This window comes from Elaeis guineensis, chromosome 13 (genome assembly GCF_000442705.2).
Source record: "Elaeis guineensis isolate ETL-2024a chromosome 13, EG11, whole genome shotgun sequence".
Classification (NCBI taxonomy): domain Eukaryota; kingdom Viridiplantae; phylum Streptophyta; class Magnoliopsida; order Arecales; family Arecaceae; genus Elaeis; species Elaeis guineensis.
The window spans coordinates 3,749,196-3,765,512 of record NC_026005.2 but is presented as its reverse complement, the minus strand read 5'-3'; the positions used below and the strand labels follow the sequence as shown (position 1 = coordinate 3,765,512).

The following is a 16,317-nucleotide window of genomic DNA, read 5'->3' as shown; positions in this document are numbered from 1 at the left end:
CGGTTGTGTGGGCACGATTTTAAGTGTGCTTGAGATGTGGGTTCATGTGCGGGCGCGAAGATAGCATGCGGGCGTGCTCCTAGGACGTGCGACACAGAGATAGGTTTAGGGTTTTAAAAGAAAATAAAAAGAGAAAAAGAAGAAGAGACGACTAGATTTTTGGGTGTCAAAATCAAAATAGGAAAAGGTGAGAGATATGAGAGAAATCAAGACTTGTACAACTAGAACTCTAGGAGGTCTTGAAGGCTATAAAAAGGAGTGTGAGGGTGATTTAAGAAAAAAAGGAGAAGGAGATTGAGAAAAAAAAATTGTAAAGAGGAAGAGCGGGAGGTTGCCAGGTTTTGGAGTTTTAGAAGAGACTTTGTAAAGCATAAGAAGGTTCTGCTACTTCTTTTTCAAGTTCTTCTCCAACAACCGATAAAAAGATGGAGCTATTGATGGTGAACAAAATTCAGCCCATGAGCAGCTAAACCTTTCATCGCAGCAAGATCCAATCCATGAGCAACTAAATCTTTCATCTTCGAAGGAGTAAGTGAAGTCCTTCAGTTCAGATTTATATTTTATTTTTTATTCTTATTATATATTTTTTTATTATATAATCAACTATTTGAATGTTGTAAGGTACTTTCTTTTAAATTTTATTGAATATTTTGCAAACATAAATAGCTTTTGTGATTTTATTCATGTGTTTTAGTAGTCTTTCTTATTTTATGATACTTGATCTCGAATAGTTTATGACTACGTAGAGATGAATCGTGACCTAAAGATATGATTCATGCTCAGCGAGATAGACTATGTTGAAAATAAGATCATAGATTTATTTTTTTATTATCACTACGGCTTGTAGTTTGTAATGATTTGGATTGTTTTAATTAAAATATTAATCTGTGATTAAGAACGGATTTGAAAAATCCTAAGATACTTTCTTCTACTTGATTTTTCTAAAATTTTATCTCTGTCCATTTTTTTTTTATCTTTCTTAAATTCTAAAATTCTTATTCCTTTACCATATTTTTTAGTTTGAATACAATTCAACCCTTCGATCCCTGAGGATTCGATATCTGAACTCACCCTAGTTTATATAATAATCGAGTCAGATTAAATTTTTATTTTTGATGCTTATGACAGCAACCACCTCCCAATTTCGATAATGATCATGAATCAAATACCTTAGAAAATCTAGTCATTCCAATCCATTCTGATGCGAACCAAATGTACCCTAAAAGAATTTTGTGAGATTAGTCCATCCAGTTAAAAACAAGAGGTTGATGTACCGTAAGTCTTTACTCGCCCCTCTTGATCTATCAAGTCAAGAAGAACAAGATGGATTTACATAGAACTTATTGAAGCTAGAATCATGAACTTTGAGACGTGCCTGTTTACAAAAATTAGTTTCACTTGGATTAGTAACTTTGATTAGAACCTCCTAAAGGAGGTACTTAAGTGAGCTAAGGAAAATTAAAAGAGGACTCTCTCATTCAATTCCAATAGCTAAAATTAATAACTCTAATATACAAACTATGCTGGTTCCACCCTTCATCTTAATCTCTCCTGCTAAGCAGCTCAAATGTATCACATTATACAAACCAGCTCTGAATAGATGGGACAGTTCCCTGACAAATTAACATTAAGTCGCAAGTTGAAGAGCTATTCCCGCCTACTTATGTACCTATTTCTTGTGGATGAGAATGTTCGCATTTTTCAACCAGTCTAGGATGCTGACCATCTTCTTCTACCAACATGTCAAATAATGAAGCCAGACTACAAAAATTGTAGTCCTGATAAGTAGCATCGATTTTTTTTTTCAACCAGGAAAGAAGAAAAAAACATAACAACCTTCTTGCTATGATTATGAATAAATGCTCATATGATGAAGACTTTTAGTTTTATGGACTACAGATTTTGGTTTCTACAAAGACCAACAGTAACCTGCATACATCGTAACTCTTAATTAGCAAAAGAAAATGTTATATATAAAATGATTTCACCTTCCTTTGTATTCAATGCAACTATGCAACAAAATATGCAGGGGAGGGAGGCGTTGAAATCAGTTATCAACTGATCACAATGTATTAAGCCAAGTTGTTGACAAAAAGAGACATTTTCGATCAAAGTTTCAGCACTGCAGCTTCAACGAATCCATTTCTGCGGAATGGGGACCCTAATGGAGCGATTAGGCCCAGACTTTGCATCACTCTAGTTCTCCTTGCACTAAGATCACCACTTTGTTGTGGTATGCCATACTTGATCTAATGAATTAATTGAAGTTACCATGACATAACATCATTAAGAAGAGAAATGGTAAAAGAATGATAAATGGATAGAGGAGAGAGATATACTCACCAAGCCAGGACTCTCAGTATGCTGTTCATTGGTGTCACTGTGCTTTGGCACTCTTGATCCCATCTGATTTACATTTTTGACTTCAGAAACTCCATCTGTTGCATTCTCTATCACACTTGACCTTCCTTCTTTACCTTGTTTCGTCTTGTTGTGTTTGGAAATTTTATCTCCATCCTTTTCTGCTCTCTCTTCCTTATCATACTGATGCTTTAATTTTCTTAAACAATCTTGTTTCGTCATTTTGACTTTTGAACCTCCATTGACAGCCTTTCGTGCCCCATTTTGCCTGCCCTCCTCACTTCGTCCGATGCATTTGCCTTCAGAAACTTTATTTTCAGCCCTTTCTGTCACCTGGTTTTTAACATCTTTATGCTTCAGATTTCTGAAAATATAATGCTTTATATTTTTTCTTGTCAAAGTTTCATTTATTACCTTCTCTTTGACTTTTGGATTCCTGGCATCACATTGTTTCATGCATTTATCTTTGGAAGATCCAAATCTAACCATTAATGTTACCTGCTCCTTCATATCCTTAAGCTTCATCTGTCTTGAACGATGTTGATTTGTATTTTTCTCTTTAGAAGTTTCACATTTTGCCTTCTCTGTCATGTTCTTTCGTACCTCCCCTTGCTCTGCACCTTTGTGTTTGAAAGCTTCACCTTTAACATTTCCTTTCACCTGTTTCTCAACATTGTTACGCTTTGACTGTCTTAAATTATATTGCTTTGTAATTTTGATTTTAGAACCTGCTGCTCTGGCTTTTTCTGCTATCTTTGGTTTTCTTACATCATCTTGATTTATTTTTTCATCTGTCAGAGATTCATCCCTGGGCTTGTCTTTGCCTTGCTGTGCTCTCACTACTTTTAATTTATCTGAAGGACACCCTGGCTGAAAGCAAAGCTTAAGTTAATCCATAAAGCATTTAACACATTGTTCAAGTAGATGTTATAAGTGAAGCAGGAACTAGATTGAGAGCTCTTAAAAACCAAGGTGTTAATCAAATCTCAGTCTGTCCTTGCGGATGGAGTCTCTTCTCACATGGCAGTGACTATGATAACCCAGATTTTTGGCTTCACTAATAATTAAAACCAATTTGGATTTGAGGCTCTAAAACAATCAATGACTATGAAATTAATTTTTGTAAAATGTACACTCACAGAGACAGGTTGAATTGCTTCCCGGTTTCTCTGTGTCCTATCTTGCTTTTGTTTTTTGCCTTTAGGAGCTTCAACTGTAGAATTTTCTGCAAAATAAACACCATGAAAAAATATGCAAAAATGAAGAATAAAGTGATTTTTTTTTGTTTAATAATAAAAGATACATAATTATACTCATGGTTAACTCCTTAACTGTTTGATAGTAAAACGCTCCATGTGCAATTATATGTGATGCAACTTCAAAGACCGTCATCAAAATTTAATTGTTTGATAATGAAAGAATAATTGCAGAAAATGTAGCACTGTTAGTCTCTACAGTCAGAACACTTACGCTCTTTCATATCAACAAACCGGCCTCCATCTGCATGAAAGTTATGGTTACAGATGCAATCATAGACTATTCTTTTTCCCATTTATGTTAATGCTATATAAACTCCCTTTGAAGCAGAATCATGTTTGGATGGTGTGCAACATGGAACCAAACATATCTCAAATGTGTTTGCACATGAAGAAAGACATTGAAGAACAAAAGATGACTTATCAAACAATTAGCTAACCTTCAAATTTAGAAACTTTTCTCTTAGACTTGCCAGCTGAATTCAAACATAAAAGGTCCTGTACTCGTACAGTTCAATAAAATTGATGAAATCATCAGTACGGAGCTTTTTCCACATTATAACTAGAAGGTGACGAGGAAATATATTCTGATCAGACAGAATAAAAGAAAAAGGTACCTCCTCCAGAAATTTCTGGAATGCTTCCCCAGCATTGCAATTTTCTTGCTTGAGAAACTATATTTTGGCACACATATATATGACGGAACTGAGTCAGTAGTAGCACAAAATTGAAAAAAACTGAGTGATAAAACAGAAGACAAAGTAAAATATAACAAAAGAAAAGTAATTGCTTCATAAGCAATAAGCGAACATACTTTCCCAAACTCAGAACTACTTATCCAAGGGTCCATGTATAAGCTGAGCAGAAAAGCAAATAATCAATGACATCCCCAACAAAATCAGTCATCAATAAAAGTAATAAGGAAAGAGAAGAACCACTCACTATTCATAAGTGCCATACTGCCGAACCAAAATTTCATCCTTTGCCTTCTTTTTGGGTTTATTACCCACAGTTTTCTCATCAACAACCTTAAAAAGAAAAGGAAATATCACTATCATACACATACCATTATCTGATCTACAGAGAATCATGACTATCAGTGAACATGATAAGATAAATAAACAAGCTCCATAGTGACAATTGTTGATAACTGCAGTTCTTTAGATCGCAACAAGAAACCTATCTTAACCAACAAACCTTATTCCATCTATACTGGGCCAGTTTTATGGATCAGATTTTCATCCAAAAGGTCATGAGAGCATTTTTATGACTGCCTTTCAACGAAGTATCAACCCACTGATTATTCTTTATTATTATCTTAACAAATAGAGTTTTTAACTTTTTTTTCTTCACAATATGGAAAGGATTCTCTGCCTAGCTACAGTTATGGTGGCTTCATATGCATAGGCCGCAAACAAAAGCATTTAACATGGATATTCATCTTCACAGTCTACCTGAGCAGGCCACCATGAATTGCCATGGATCTTGATCCATGTAATGTCCCCAGGTTTAAACTGCTGCTTCAACTGATTGCCCCCAGAAGTGATGGCTTCCATTCTTTCACTAGAAGGATGCATACTGTCACTTTTCTTCCTCGCTGTCATCTTGTTTTACATAAGCAACCCAAGATCACCACTGACATAGAACATGGAATTCATTATAAACTACACTTTGAATCACATACCTTCCAAGTAAAAACAAAGCAAACATTATCATATCAAATTGTACAGTAGAATAAACAAATAACCTCTTATGGTACATAGCTGGAATCATCAACCAAACCTTAAGGCATAAACTGATGCACAAATCACATTCTGAGAAACCATCAATTTAGCTTCTACAGCTAAAAGATCATTAATTAGCAATCATGTACAAATTCCTAGTAGGCAACTGCTCCTAGGAATGCAAGACAAAAAATTACACTGCCAGGAAATAATAACTTAGAAGCAGGCTATGATGAAGTGCATAGTTTATTTGCTAATCTGCAAAAAGAGAAAGTGTTATCATGTAGAACCAGTGAAATATAGAACTGTGTGTGCATTGCAAAGCAGTCCAACAATAGGCTATAGGTAGATTTTTCAGCCACATTCAGTCTCTTATTAAAACAAATGATGCATTAAACCAAGTGAAACCCAATCACTGTTCCATTTCATAATGTGTACACTGATACAAGAAATCTGGAAGGCTCACCATCTTCCATTTCAAAAAGCATGGATCGTGATTGGGTTACTTCCATTTCAAAATATAGATACAACATAATATGTACATTGATACAAGAAATCTGGAAGTAAGATGATGTAGCTACAGCATAAAAACAAGGAAAAATTATCTATAGGTCCCTGGATGGATCCAAAATTACGTTTAAGTCCCTGGACTTTTCAAGTTGAATAAGAAGTCCTTGAAATGCTAAGAAATTATTTCTAGGTCTCTGTCGTCAATACAAATTGATTACACAGGTCCATGTTCAGGTTACATAGACTTATGTTCAAGTTATACAGGTTTATATTCAGGTTACGCAGGTTACCTAGTTTCAATATCTGGTTATACATGTTCATGTTCAGGTTATACAGGTATGTTCCTTGGTTACACAGAAATAACTCAGCATTTCAGGAACTTTTTATTCAACTTGAAAAGTCCAAGGACTTAAAAATAATTTCGGATCCATCTAGAGACCTATAGATAATTTTTCCTAAAAACAAATATATACATATATGTATGTATGTATATGTATATGTATATGTATATATACATGTATGTATACATACGTATATATTACAAAAATATAAAAAACCATCTACAAGTAGAGTGAGCTAAAGCTATCAAATAACATAATCCATACCAAAATTCACCAAACTGATACCGAGGCACATATCAGCCGTCGATCAATTTAGTACAATACGAGTTCGTACAGCACCGTTACGAAAACAAGAAGAGGGAGTGAGGGAGAAAGGAGGGGGGGAGAGAGAGAGGAAGGGGAGAGATACAGATGGGGAGAGGGAGAGAGGGAGGGACGGAGGGGGAGAGAAAACTCAAACCCTACGAAAGGAAGGGTCGGAGACAAGAGGGGGGGAGGGAGAGAGGGATTGAGAAGGAAGAGAGAGGGGGTAGAGAAACTCACCCATCATCATTGTTGTCGATGGATGGCTTCAAACATGAAGGAAGAGGATTAGGGTTTCCATTTTAGGCTAATATTCTTAGCGGCAGAGATGGATGAGGACATCAACACAAGGAATGCTGTCAATGCTAGGCTAGGGTTTCTATTGAGTAGGAGGAGAATCAACACGAGGAAGGCTGTCACCAACATGGGTAGATATGGATCTTGAGAGAGAGAGAGAGCAAGAGCAAAGGAGAGCCTCAAAAGCTCTTGAAGCATCTAGAGAGGGTGGAAGGGTTAGAACCTTGGATATTATCTTCCAATTCTTTAGTATCTTTTACTCCACTAAATCACCAGCAACATATTTTAGAAACATCGGTAAGAGATGATATGACATACAAAGCAGTTATAACACATTACATATAAACGGTCCTAAATAAGGTTCGCCAATGCGGTACCAAAAATCATACTAACCAGCAACCGAATACGATACGCATTCATATTGTACAGTTCTGAGGCATACTAAAAACAAAAAGAGGGAGAAGGTGAGGGAGGAGAGGGAGGGAGGGGAGGGAGGAAGGGAGAGAGAGAGGGGGAAGAGGGCCAAAATTCTGAGAGGGCCACCATGGATATAGGAGGAGAGAGATAGTTAGAGATGGAGTGAGAAAAGCAGAGAGAGAGAGAAACCCTAACCCAAACCCTTGGAGAGGGAGGGCGAGAGAGGGAGGGACAAAGAGACGAGGGCCTTATTGGAGAATGATGACATCAAACAACAAGGGCTAGATGAGCATGAAACCCTCAAAGAGAGGTGAAGAGAGAGAACAAGCATCAGAGGAAGGGGTTACGAAACCCTCAAAGTCAAATAGAGAGGGTCGGTAGCAGCATTTTTATAAAGTGGAGGCTGAACCGACCTAAATGGTTGAACCGTCTTGGATCAGTGTTGATACAATTCAATATGGGCTGAACCATCCGATTCGGATCAATTCGACCATCACTAGTCCTGAGTCAAGGTCCATATAGATCTAAGCAAGGTTACCGAATTGAAATTGAAGGGCATACAATCCGACAACTAGTTTGACATGGTATGGATCCATACTGTGCCATTCTGAGGCATACTGACAAAGGAAGATCTAAAGACGAAGAGAGAGAGAGGAAAAGAGAGAGAGAGGAAGAGGGAGAGGGATGGAGAAGGGGAGGGAGAGAGAGGCATAGAGGGATAGCTTGGAAGCTCATGTTGAAGCAGGGCTCTTTTGTTTCGGTAAACTAGTTGCCGACTTTAGTTCAAAATTAGCAAATTTAAAAAGGGTCATGAAACTAAGGAACCTTATTCTGACGAGAGCTTGCGAGCTTTCCATCCCTCCATCTCGACCCCTCTCCCTCCATTCCTCCCTCTCCCTCTCCCTCCATTCCTCCCTCTCCCTCTCCCTTCCTTCTTCTATCTCTCTTTTCCTCTATCTCCTCCCTCTCCCTTCATCTCAAATCGAGGTAATGAACCACATCGATAATCGACTGGTCCAATTTGGTATGCTCTAAACTGGCTAGTTTGGCACGATTCAACAGACCTTTAATTTGAATTTTGATCAATTTGTAATATATGATTCTTTTATGGGCCAACTACGTCGTGTTCTCAGTTAGTTCATCATTAGTCTTGTAGGTGTACTTTGCTAGTGGGAGGCCAGCATTGTAGGGGAAGTAGGCATATCGATGGACCATGATAGAGAGACGCAAGTCTACAGAAAGAATTGCAATCAAAACACCTAAATATGCTACTTTATTTTTTTGCCGAAGATAAGCCAATCTCAGTAGTTTTAAACTAGTGAGTAGAAACATTTATAAACAAATAAAGATAGTTTCTTGATAAATTGAAAATGATGGATTACGACATATCATAAACATCCATGATATTTATTCTTTAGCATGTGTAGAAAACAATTTGGAGATATTTGTCATACAAACTAAAATTAGACAAATGAGAATACACATAAAACCAAAAACAAGTTAAAAATCCACAAACAAAGATCTACAAAGGGATATATAATATGTTTACAAAATTGCAACACATTATGGTTGCAAAACACATATCATCAAGAGATCTAGTTGAAACATCATTATCTCAAATCCTAATCAAAATGAACATTAAGGGAATCAAACCACGGGATGAGTTGTTTCAGTTTCCCTCTATAGAAAAATGACACTTGTCTATTTCTTGTGATTTCAAATGTCCTTTTTTTTGTTAATATGAAAAGTACCTGAGATTTTTGCAACATATTCCTATAGTTGAAAAAAAAAAATATGACATAACTGCAGATTGATAGCTTAATCTAGAAGGGGAATGGTAGTAGATTGAGGTGGAAGCAAGTAAATGTCAGGATAACAAGAAAACAATTCAAATTGATCTAAAAGTAGGTGTTCCAGATAAGGTATGCATAATTATTTATTTAAGACAATGGAACTACTTGTTTAGTGATTGTGTTCTAGAAAACTTGTAGTAAAGCATGACATGGATAGAAGATACATGTAGATACCAAATACATTAGTCAGAGCATGCCTACCACCCTGAGAAAATGACACTTGAAATTAGGCTGGCAAAATATGACCCGACCCGTCAATCCAATCTGTGTTCGACTAACCATAAATAGGTTTGGATTTAGACTAAACGGATTTGGGTCATAAACGGATCGATCCGTTTAACCCGTTTAATAATTAGATTGGATTTGAATTTTAGATATCTAACCCGTTTAATCTGTTTAATATTCAAATCAGATTGAGTCAGATAACTCATTTAACTTATTTAACTTGTTTAACCTATTTCTGACCCATTTAACCCGATCTGTTTAACCTTTTTAACCCATTTAAGATCCATTTAACTTGTTTAAAATATGTTTAACATATTTCTAACCCATTTAACCTGATCTGTTTAGCCTATTTAACCCGTTTAATTTGTTTAACCTATTTAACTTAATTTGATCTATTTAATAAACGAATTAAATGGGTCAGATCGGATTATCTGTTTAATAAATAAATCGAATTCAGATTTGAATTTTTGACTCATTTAATAAATAGGTCGGATTTAGGTTAATGATTTTCTGACTCGATCCGCATTATCCGATCCGTTTATAATCCGACCCGATCCGATTGCCACCCCTACTTGCAATCAAGGGACGCATGTGTTATCCAATCAAAGAAAAGTCCAGCCAAAGTCCAAGATGTTCTCTCAACAACTGAGTAAAATCTAATCTCCATCAAATCTAAAAGCTTAATTTTGCCCCTTCTTGCAATCATTAGAAACACCAACAACAAGATTTTTTGTCATTTAACACCTCTCTCTCATTCTACAAATATAGCCCTCTAACTAAAAGTAAATCAACTGGTCACTCGATTGGTTGGAACATCTCTCCAAGTAGGAGGTCTCAAGTTCAAACCTAAGTGATGTTGAATAACCACCATATTCTCAAAAAAAGATAATTAAAAAACAAAAGTACATCAAGCTTTTGAATATTCCATCAGTTTTAAATTATTACCAGCAAAATGCTCATAGAACCTCCAATTTACCAGATCACTTCAAAGCCATTCTAGATTAATCACTATATGACCTTCCCCTAAGATAAAGCAACACCAAGGTTTTCGCTACCGGTACCGATACTTTTGTTGGTACCCAACTGGTATAGTGTTTGCCAAGTCCAATTCTTGGTATTGGTGCTTGGTAAGGGGGGAATACCAAGTATCAGTTCCCAATCAGCATAAGTTAGTATGCCTGGTATGGAGAAGTTCAGTCTGGTTCTGAAAACCATATGCAAGATGTTTTGTTGTTTTGTCACTTTTAAAGGGCAAATTCATGGTAAAGACTAAAGAGAAGTTGAACCTGGTTTGGACTCCCCAAGGCTGCCATGGTCTAATAGATGTGGGGCTAGAGTTGGAGCTCTCTTGATCAACTCAGAAATTTGTGGGGTCTAGAGAAACTTAGAAGGTGAGACCTGAGGAATTCTCTCAAATACAGCTCTCTTTGGAATTTGTATCAGTTATGAGTTAGTATACAGTTCATCTTGGATTCATTTACAAATCTGAGATTGGTTTGGCACTTTATGGAGACACTAGTGGTTGGTTCTTCTTCAAGACGATGTATTTGGAGTTACGACCGAAGGCTTGGGTTTTAAGGCAATTTAGTTGCCAAGAAAACAAAAGAAAAGGGAAAAAAACAGTGGAAGAAAAGAAGGTTGAGCATTTTCCCATGTCCAGTTTAAGTAAAAAGAATTATATAGCAAATCGTTGAGAAAGGGGCTAACATCTGATAATCTTATATAAAGCCAATTGCCTTTTATTTTATTTTTCTCACAATCACTATCCTTTTCAGAAGAAAAAGTTTAGACTTGTTAGATTCAATTTTGACCCTTTATTTTCTCTCTCATTTTCTCTTCTTGAATTTTCTTTCTACTATGGAACAAGGGGGAAAGTAGTTCCTACTTAATAAACCTTTTTTGGATTTTCACCTCCTCAGCAACCAAACAGAGTCTTAGGGATTTCTATACACAAGAAAGCAAGAGCATTTGTTTGAGATATAGAGGTTTAGGAAGAAGAAGCTATGGTAACAAAACATATATGCTTCTTGGGACATTACTTTTATATCTTTACAAGTAATCTCTTGTTTATATCTTGCAATCTTTATCAGAGAAAGGGTTTTTCTTTCAAGGGAGCGGGATAATTCTGTTCTATTAGATCAAAGACTGGAACACATCTGGCATTTGCACCCTTGCCTCTAGTAGATCTCTCAGTTATTTCAGATAAAAAATGTAGCCCGATTTTGGGTGAACCAAGTAAAAATAAATAAATCTCGAATATCCAGACCTTTCTTCCCTTCCTTTTGCTGCACTTTTTTTCCATAAACAGCCACACTTTTAAGGAGAATACTTTGGTACAAATTTCAAACTTTAATCTAACTTGATCCTGGACATCAAACAAACAACACTACCCCGTAGCTATCGAAGATCAAATATAATATGCATCTAGCCTCATTTCTTAGGCCATTTCAAGTAACAAAACTCCAACTAAAATCCTTCACATTCAAAAGGAAAGGTAGCAGGACAGATATCGTGAGGTTGGATTGATTAAGCACAAAATAAACAACAAAAAAAAAAAAAGAAGAAAGAAAGAGAGGCCCAAGCGACAAAAATGGAGAAGATGGGAGCAAGTGAAGGAAAAAACCGGAGAAAAGAAGAGGAAATACCCCAGAAATGGATGACGCTGGATATCCGCCATCCCGCGCTTGGGCTTTTTCCGCTGGACTTTTTTTTTTTTTTTGATTTGAGAGGCGGGCGGCTTCTTTTCTTCTTCCAAACAACGAGCGGAGATCCCTCGGGGAGAGTTTTTTTTTTTCTTTTTTTGAGTTGCCCTCGGGGCGAGTTTAGCGAGGTGGTTTCCGCTCATCATTATGTGATGGTTAACGCCACCGCCTACTGCACCCGCGCCGTTGGGTGCACGTGGCCTCGACCTCTGATCAAGTTCTCATGCGCTGCCCCTTTTTTTTCTTTTTTTTTTTTTTTTCAGTTTTGACAAGGAGAATGGTTATCAAAAAAGAAACAAAAAAAATTATTATACTTCTTTTTGTTTAAATAACTTATTATACACAAGAACAGAAAGATCGTTGGCTAGAGCAACAGAGGGTGGACCACGTTCAACTACTTTTATACAATATATTATATATTTTTTGGATTATTCATGCAACATTTATGTTTTCGGTTATAACAATTAGATTTATAAAAATAATATATAAATAAGTGATTTATTATGTTTTACCGTTGCCATTATTATTTCAGTCGTATAGACATGCGAAAAAATTACTGTACACGGGTTTGAATAAAAGATAGATTAAGTAATGTTAGACAGATCGCTTTGAACAACTAATATGAGATTTTGTCATATCAAACCACTCTAAGTGATTTTCGAGGAAAAAAAACTTATATAATATACATATATTTTATCGATATGATATTAATTATATTATAAAAATATTTAAATATTTTTAATAAAGTGATTTATCACTTTCAATTTTTTAAGCATTATCATTGTCATTTCAGTGATAGCAACTGTTGATGCAAAAATCCACCGACGTCAGAGAAGTTGGAGTCGAGGGAGTCACGGTCGCCACCGGGACCTGCAAAGGAAGTCTAAACCGGAGTTGGGGGTGCTCCGGCAAAACCCTCTGACGCTCAAGTCAGTTCTTTGCCTCAACAAGAATGGAGTGTTCGAACGAAAATTTTAGCAGAGTTTTTAGATAGAGATTAGAGCTTAGCGAATAACATATCTGGGGGCCCCCTTTTTATAGGCGGAGGGCGTAACAGATTGACAGCGACGTCTGTAATCGCCCGGTAGTGGATCGTTCGGGACCATGAGGAGTTTGTTACGGAGAGTAGTGAAGTGGAGTCGTGGCCATCGCCGTGGCCTGCCACGTGGAGCCTGTTGTGGAGAGTGGAGTGATGTTCGTTGTCGTGACTTGCCAGAGCATGATGGAGCCACGTGGGATCCGTTATATGATGTGGAGCAGAGTCACGGCCATTACTGTGGCCTGCCAGGGAGTCCAGGCCTGTCGGTCGAAGCTCGGTTGGGGTGTCTGGTGGAGAGGAGTAGCTCTCCGTCTGAGAGGAGCTCGGATGTTGCTGGCGAGCTTTCTACCATTGGGTGCCTTGGGCGCTAGTACTGCAGGTGAAGGTCATCTGCTATAGAAGCTCGGTCAGGGGCTTTCTGTGGATGAAGTTCAGTTTCACGCAGAATCTGACAGAAGGTCGACCAACAGTGGATGTCGGATGGCGCTAGAGAGGTTCACCCACTGGAGGGGTTCGGCTGCTGGAGCCCGCGTGTCATAGGAGTTCGTCCGGAATCTGTCCGCTACAGAAGTTCGGTCGGAGTCTGGTTCCCGTAGAAGTCCGGATGGGGATCATTCGTTGAGGAAGCTCGGCCGAAGCTTGCCTGCAATAGAAGTCCGGAAGGAATTCGTTCACAAGGGAAGCTCGGGTGGAGGCTTACAATAGAAATCCGACGCGGACCGCTCGTAGTAGAAATTCGAAGTAGATAGCTTATAGCAATAGCTCGGAGTAGATCGCTTGTAGCAGAAGCTCGGAGTAGATCGCTTGTAGCAGAAGCTCGGAGTAGATAGATCGCTTGTAGCAGAAGCTCGGAGTAGATCGCTTGTGGTGGGGGCTCGGAGTCCGGCCCTTGTAAGAATTCGGATGAGGTCTACCTGCAATGGGAGCTCAGGACTGAAGTCCGACTCCCGTAGGAGCTCGGACGAAGTCTACCTGCAGTAGGAGTTCGGGGAAGAAGTCCGGCTCCCATAGGAGCCCGGATGAAACCCAGAAGGTGGTCGACCGTCATAGAAACTTGGATGGAGCCCATCCATCGCGGAGATCTGCTGTTGGGAAAGTTCGGCCACTGACGAACTGACGTAGTTCTGGAAGAAATTCGGATTGGAGTCGATCGAATCCTGTCGGAAAAGATCCGGAAGGGGTCCGGAGAACGGTTGACCCTTGTAGGAGATCGGCTGATGGTAGAATCCAGAGAGCACTTGGAGCAGCCTGATGGACAACCGAAGAAGCTTATCGTCGGAAAAGTCCGGAAGATGCGGCAGGAGTTCGTCCGTCGGGGAAACCCGATCGACACTTGTGGAAGAAGCAGTGGGAGTTTATCCGTCGGCAGAACTTGGGAATATTGCGGAAGCTCGACCGTCGGAGAGGTTTGAAAATATGTCGCCCAAGGTTGGACGTCGGCAGAGTCCCGAGAGGGTCACTTCTGGTACGAACTTCGGCTGGGGAGGTATTTTATACCCAACACCAGTCTCCCTACTTCCGAGTTCGAGTTTCGAATGAAGTATAGAGAAATTTTTACAGTCGAAGTTGCCCCCTTGAATTCTGCACGTGACCGCCCTCAGATATCCTGGCATTTAATGCGCGCATGCCGGAGTCTTTTCAAATCGGGATGATCCGAAGAGACTTTTCGAAATTTTCGCTGGAGTGCTGCTCTATGTACGGCGCAATAATGGCCTTGCCAGCTGTCAGCCGCTTTTAGCCGTCTGCTGTGGCGAGTGGACACGTGGCGAACATGGGTCGGCCTGGGGAGATCCGCGATCATTATAGCGTCGGATCCCAAGGTCTATTTAAACCTGCCCTTCTTCCTCCAGGAGTTTCATTCTGCCTGAAAGTCCTGTTGGCGCCTTTCTTCTATCTGAGAGTTCTACCGCCCATCGGTGCCCTTTTCGACTCTAAGCGTTCTTTGCGTCAATCCCCGCCATCTCCACCGGCTCCCCACCTACATCGGGCCAATCTAGGTTGGTCCCGAAACTTCTCTTGTCATTGCTGTTGTTCCTTCCTCTTCTTGCTTTGTTTGTTCAGCTTCCGAGGGTTTATTCGCAATCTTTCCCGATCTTTCGGATTTCCTTCTTTCTTTTCTCTTGTTGCAGGCACGGACGTAGGAGTTGCTCGGGCGGCCCTCGCCGTCGACGTCCCTTACGACATCGAGCCTTCAGTCCTCCGAGCCCTTTCGAGGAGTTCTCCCACCGGGGCTTCTGCCCCGGAGGTCCGTCTCGAGGGGATGCTATGGATCGAGAGGAGGAGGAGAAGAGAAACAGTGGCCCGCAAGTTCAGCGGCTGTCGAGCTACCACTGAAGGCTCCCACAGCTTCGAAGGGGACTCGAGGGAGAATTCCTTTAACAACAGAGATTTAATAACGGAACTGGCCGGTGAGTGCGTCCTGCCCGAGAATTTTGAAGTAGTTGAACGGGGCGACACCGGTCAAGGGGATAGAGTTGCCGTCATAAGCTGTGGCGGGCTTCTTAACGTCGTCGGGGTCGAGGGACCAGAGGCGGTCGGCGTTGACGGTGGAACAGTAGAACTTGTTGCGGGGGCGGTGGAAGTAGCGCATGCTGACCTCATCGAAGTACCTAGGATGGTAATTGTCGGAGAGAACATGGTGGTGGTGCATGCCTCCGGCGTTACCGCGGCCTCCGAGGTACTTTTGATTCTTCTTGATGCAGGTTGTCGTTGCCGCCGCCGTCGCCGCCGCCGCCCCTTGAGTTCTATCCCCCCCTTTTCCCCTTAGGGTTAGGATTTCGCAATGGGGTGGAATGAGGCGGAGGGTGAGAGTCGATGGGTTCATCCTACGTACTGAGAAATACTGCTGAGAAAGATGAAACTGGAAGAGAAGTCGAAAGCTTGAAGCGATCTCTAATGTATTCTTTTCAGGTCTTGTAGTATTGTTCTTCTTTCCTTGGCCTTCAGGGCTTTGTAACGTATACCTTGTTAATCAAAAATGAAAAGGAGATTTTTTGTTACCTTGTCCACACTTTGCATCAAATTGTCGTCCGTCGAACTTTTTTTATTTATTTTTTTTCTTTATCTCGTTCGATGTCGATGTTGTCTGAAGGTTCCTGATCGTCGCCACGTTGGTTTGCTTTTCTTGTCATCTTTCTTTTTGACCTTGAGGGCTTTGTAATGCATACTTAATTAATGAAATGAAAAAAAAATTTTATTACCTCTTCTACTCATGTGTTGAGTTGTCGTTTGCCAAACTTCTTTCGATTTTTGCCTTGCTCGATATCGATGTCATTTGAAGGTACTCAAT

General features: G+C 39.5%; 1 protein-coding gene across 2 annotated transcripts; it reads right to left on the bottom strand.

The window, feature by feature from the left end:
• Positions 1-1,819: 1,819 nt before the first annotated feature.
• On the bottom strand, positions 1,820-12,116 carry LOC105060593 (uncharacterized). Of its 2 annotated transcripts, XM_073248001.1 has the most exons (11): positions 11,933-12,116; positions 5,365-5,454; positions 5,072-5,252; positions 4,560-4,645; positions 4,432-4,474; positions 4,235-4,291; positions 4,058-4,115; positions 3,501-3,586; positions 2,776-3,231; positions 2,344-2,694; positions 1,820-2,249 (listed from the first exon to the last, which is right to left on the bottom strand). In XM_073248001.1, the coding sequence occupies exons 3-11, from the start codon at positions 5,219-5,221 to the stop codon at positions 2,109-2,111; spliced, it is 1,428 nt and encodes a 475-aa protein (XP_073104102.1). In that variant the 5' UTR covers positions 5,222-5,252; positions 5,365-5,454; positions 11,933-12,116; the 3' UTR covers positions 1,820-2,108. The 2 variants fall into 2 exon arrangements, with proteins under 2 accessions (XP_073104102.1, XP_010942679.1); XM_010944377.2 differs by lacking the exon at positions 5,365-5,454.
• Between the last annotated feature and the right edge of the window lie 4,201 nt (positions 12,117-16,317).

What these genes read in the sequence shown, in the direction of transcription:
- LOC105060593 (XM_073248001.1), bottom strand. Translation starts at nt 5,221, where the DNA reads ATGACAGCGAGGAAGAAAAGTGACAGTATGCATCCTTCTAGTGAAAGA. An exon ending in AAGCAATTCAACCTGTCTCT is followed by an intron (nt 3,232 to 3,500) that starts GTGAGTGTACAT and finishes CTTTGCTTTCAG; the next exon opens with CCAGGGTGTCCTTCAGATAA. An exon ending in ATACTGAGAGTCCTGGCTTG is followed by an intron (nt 2,250 to 2,343) that starts GTGAGTATATCT and finishes TTAATTCATTAG; the next exon opens with ATCAAGTATGGCATACCACA.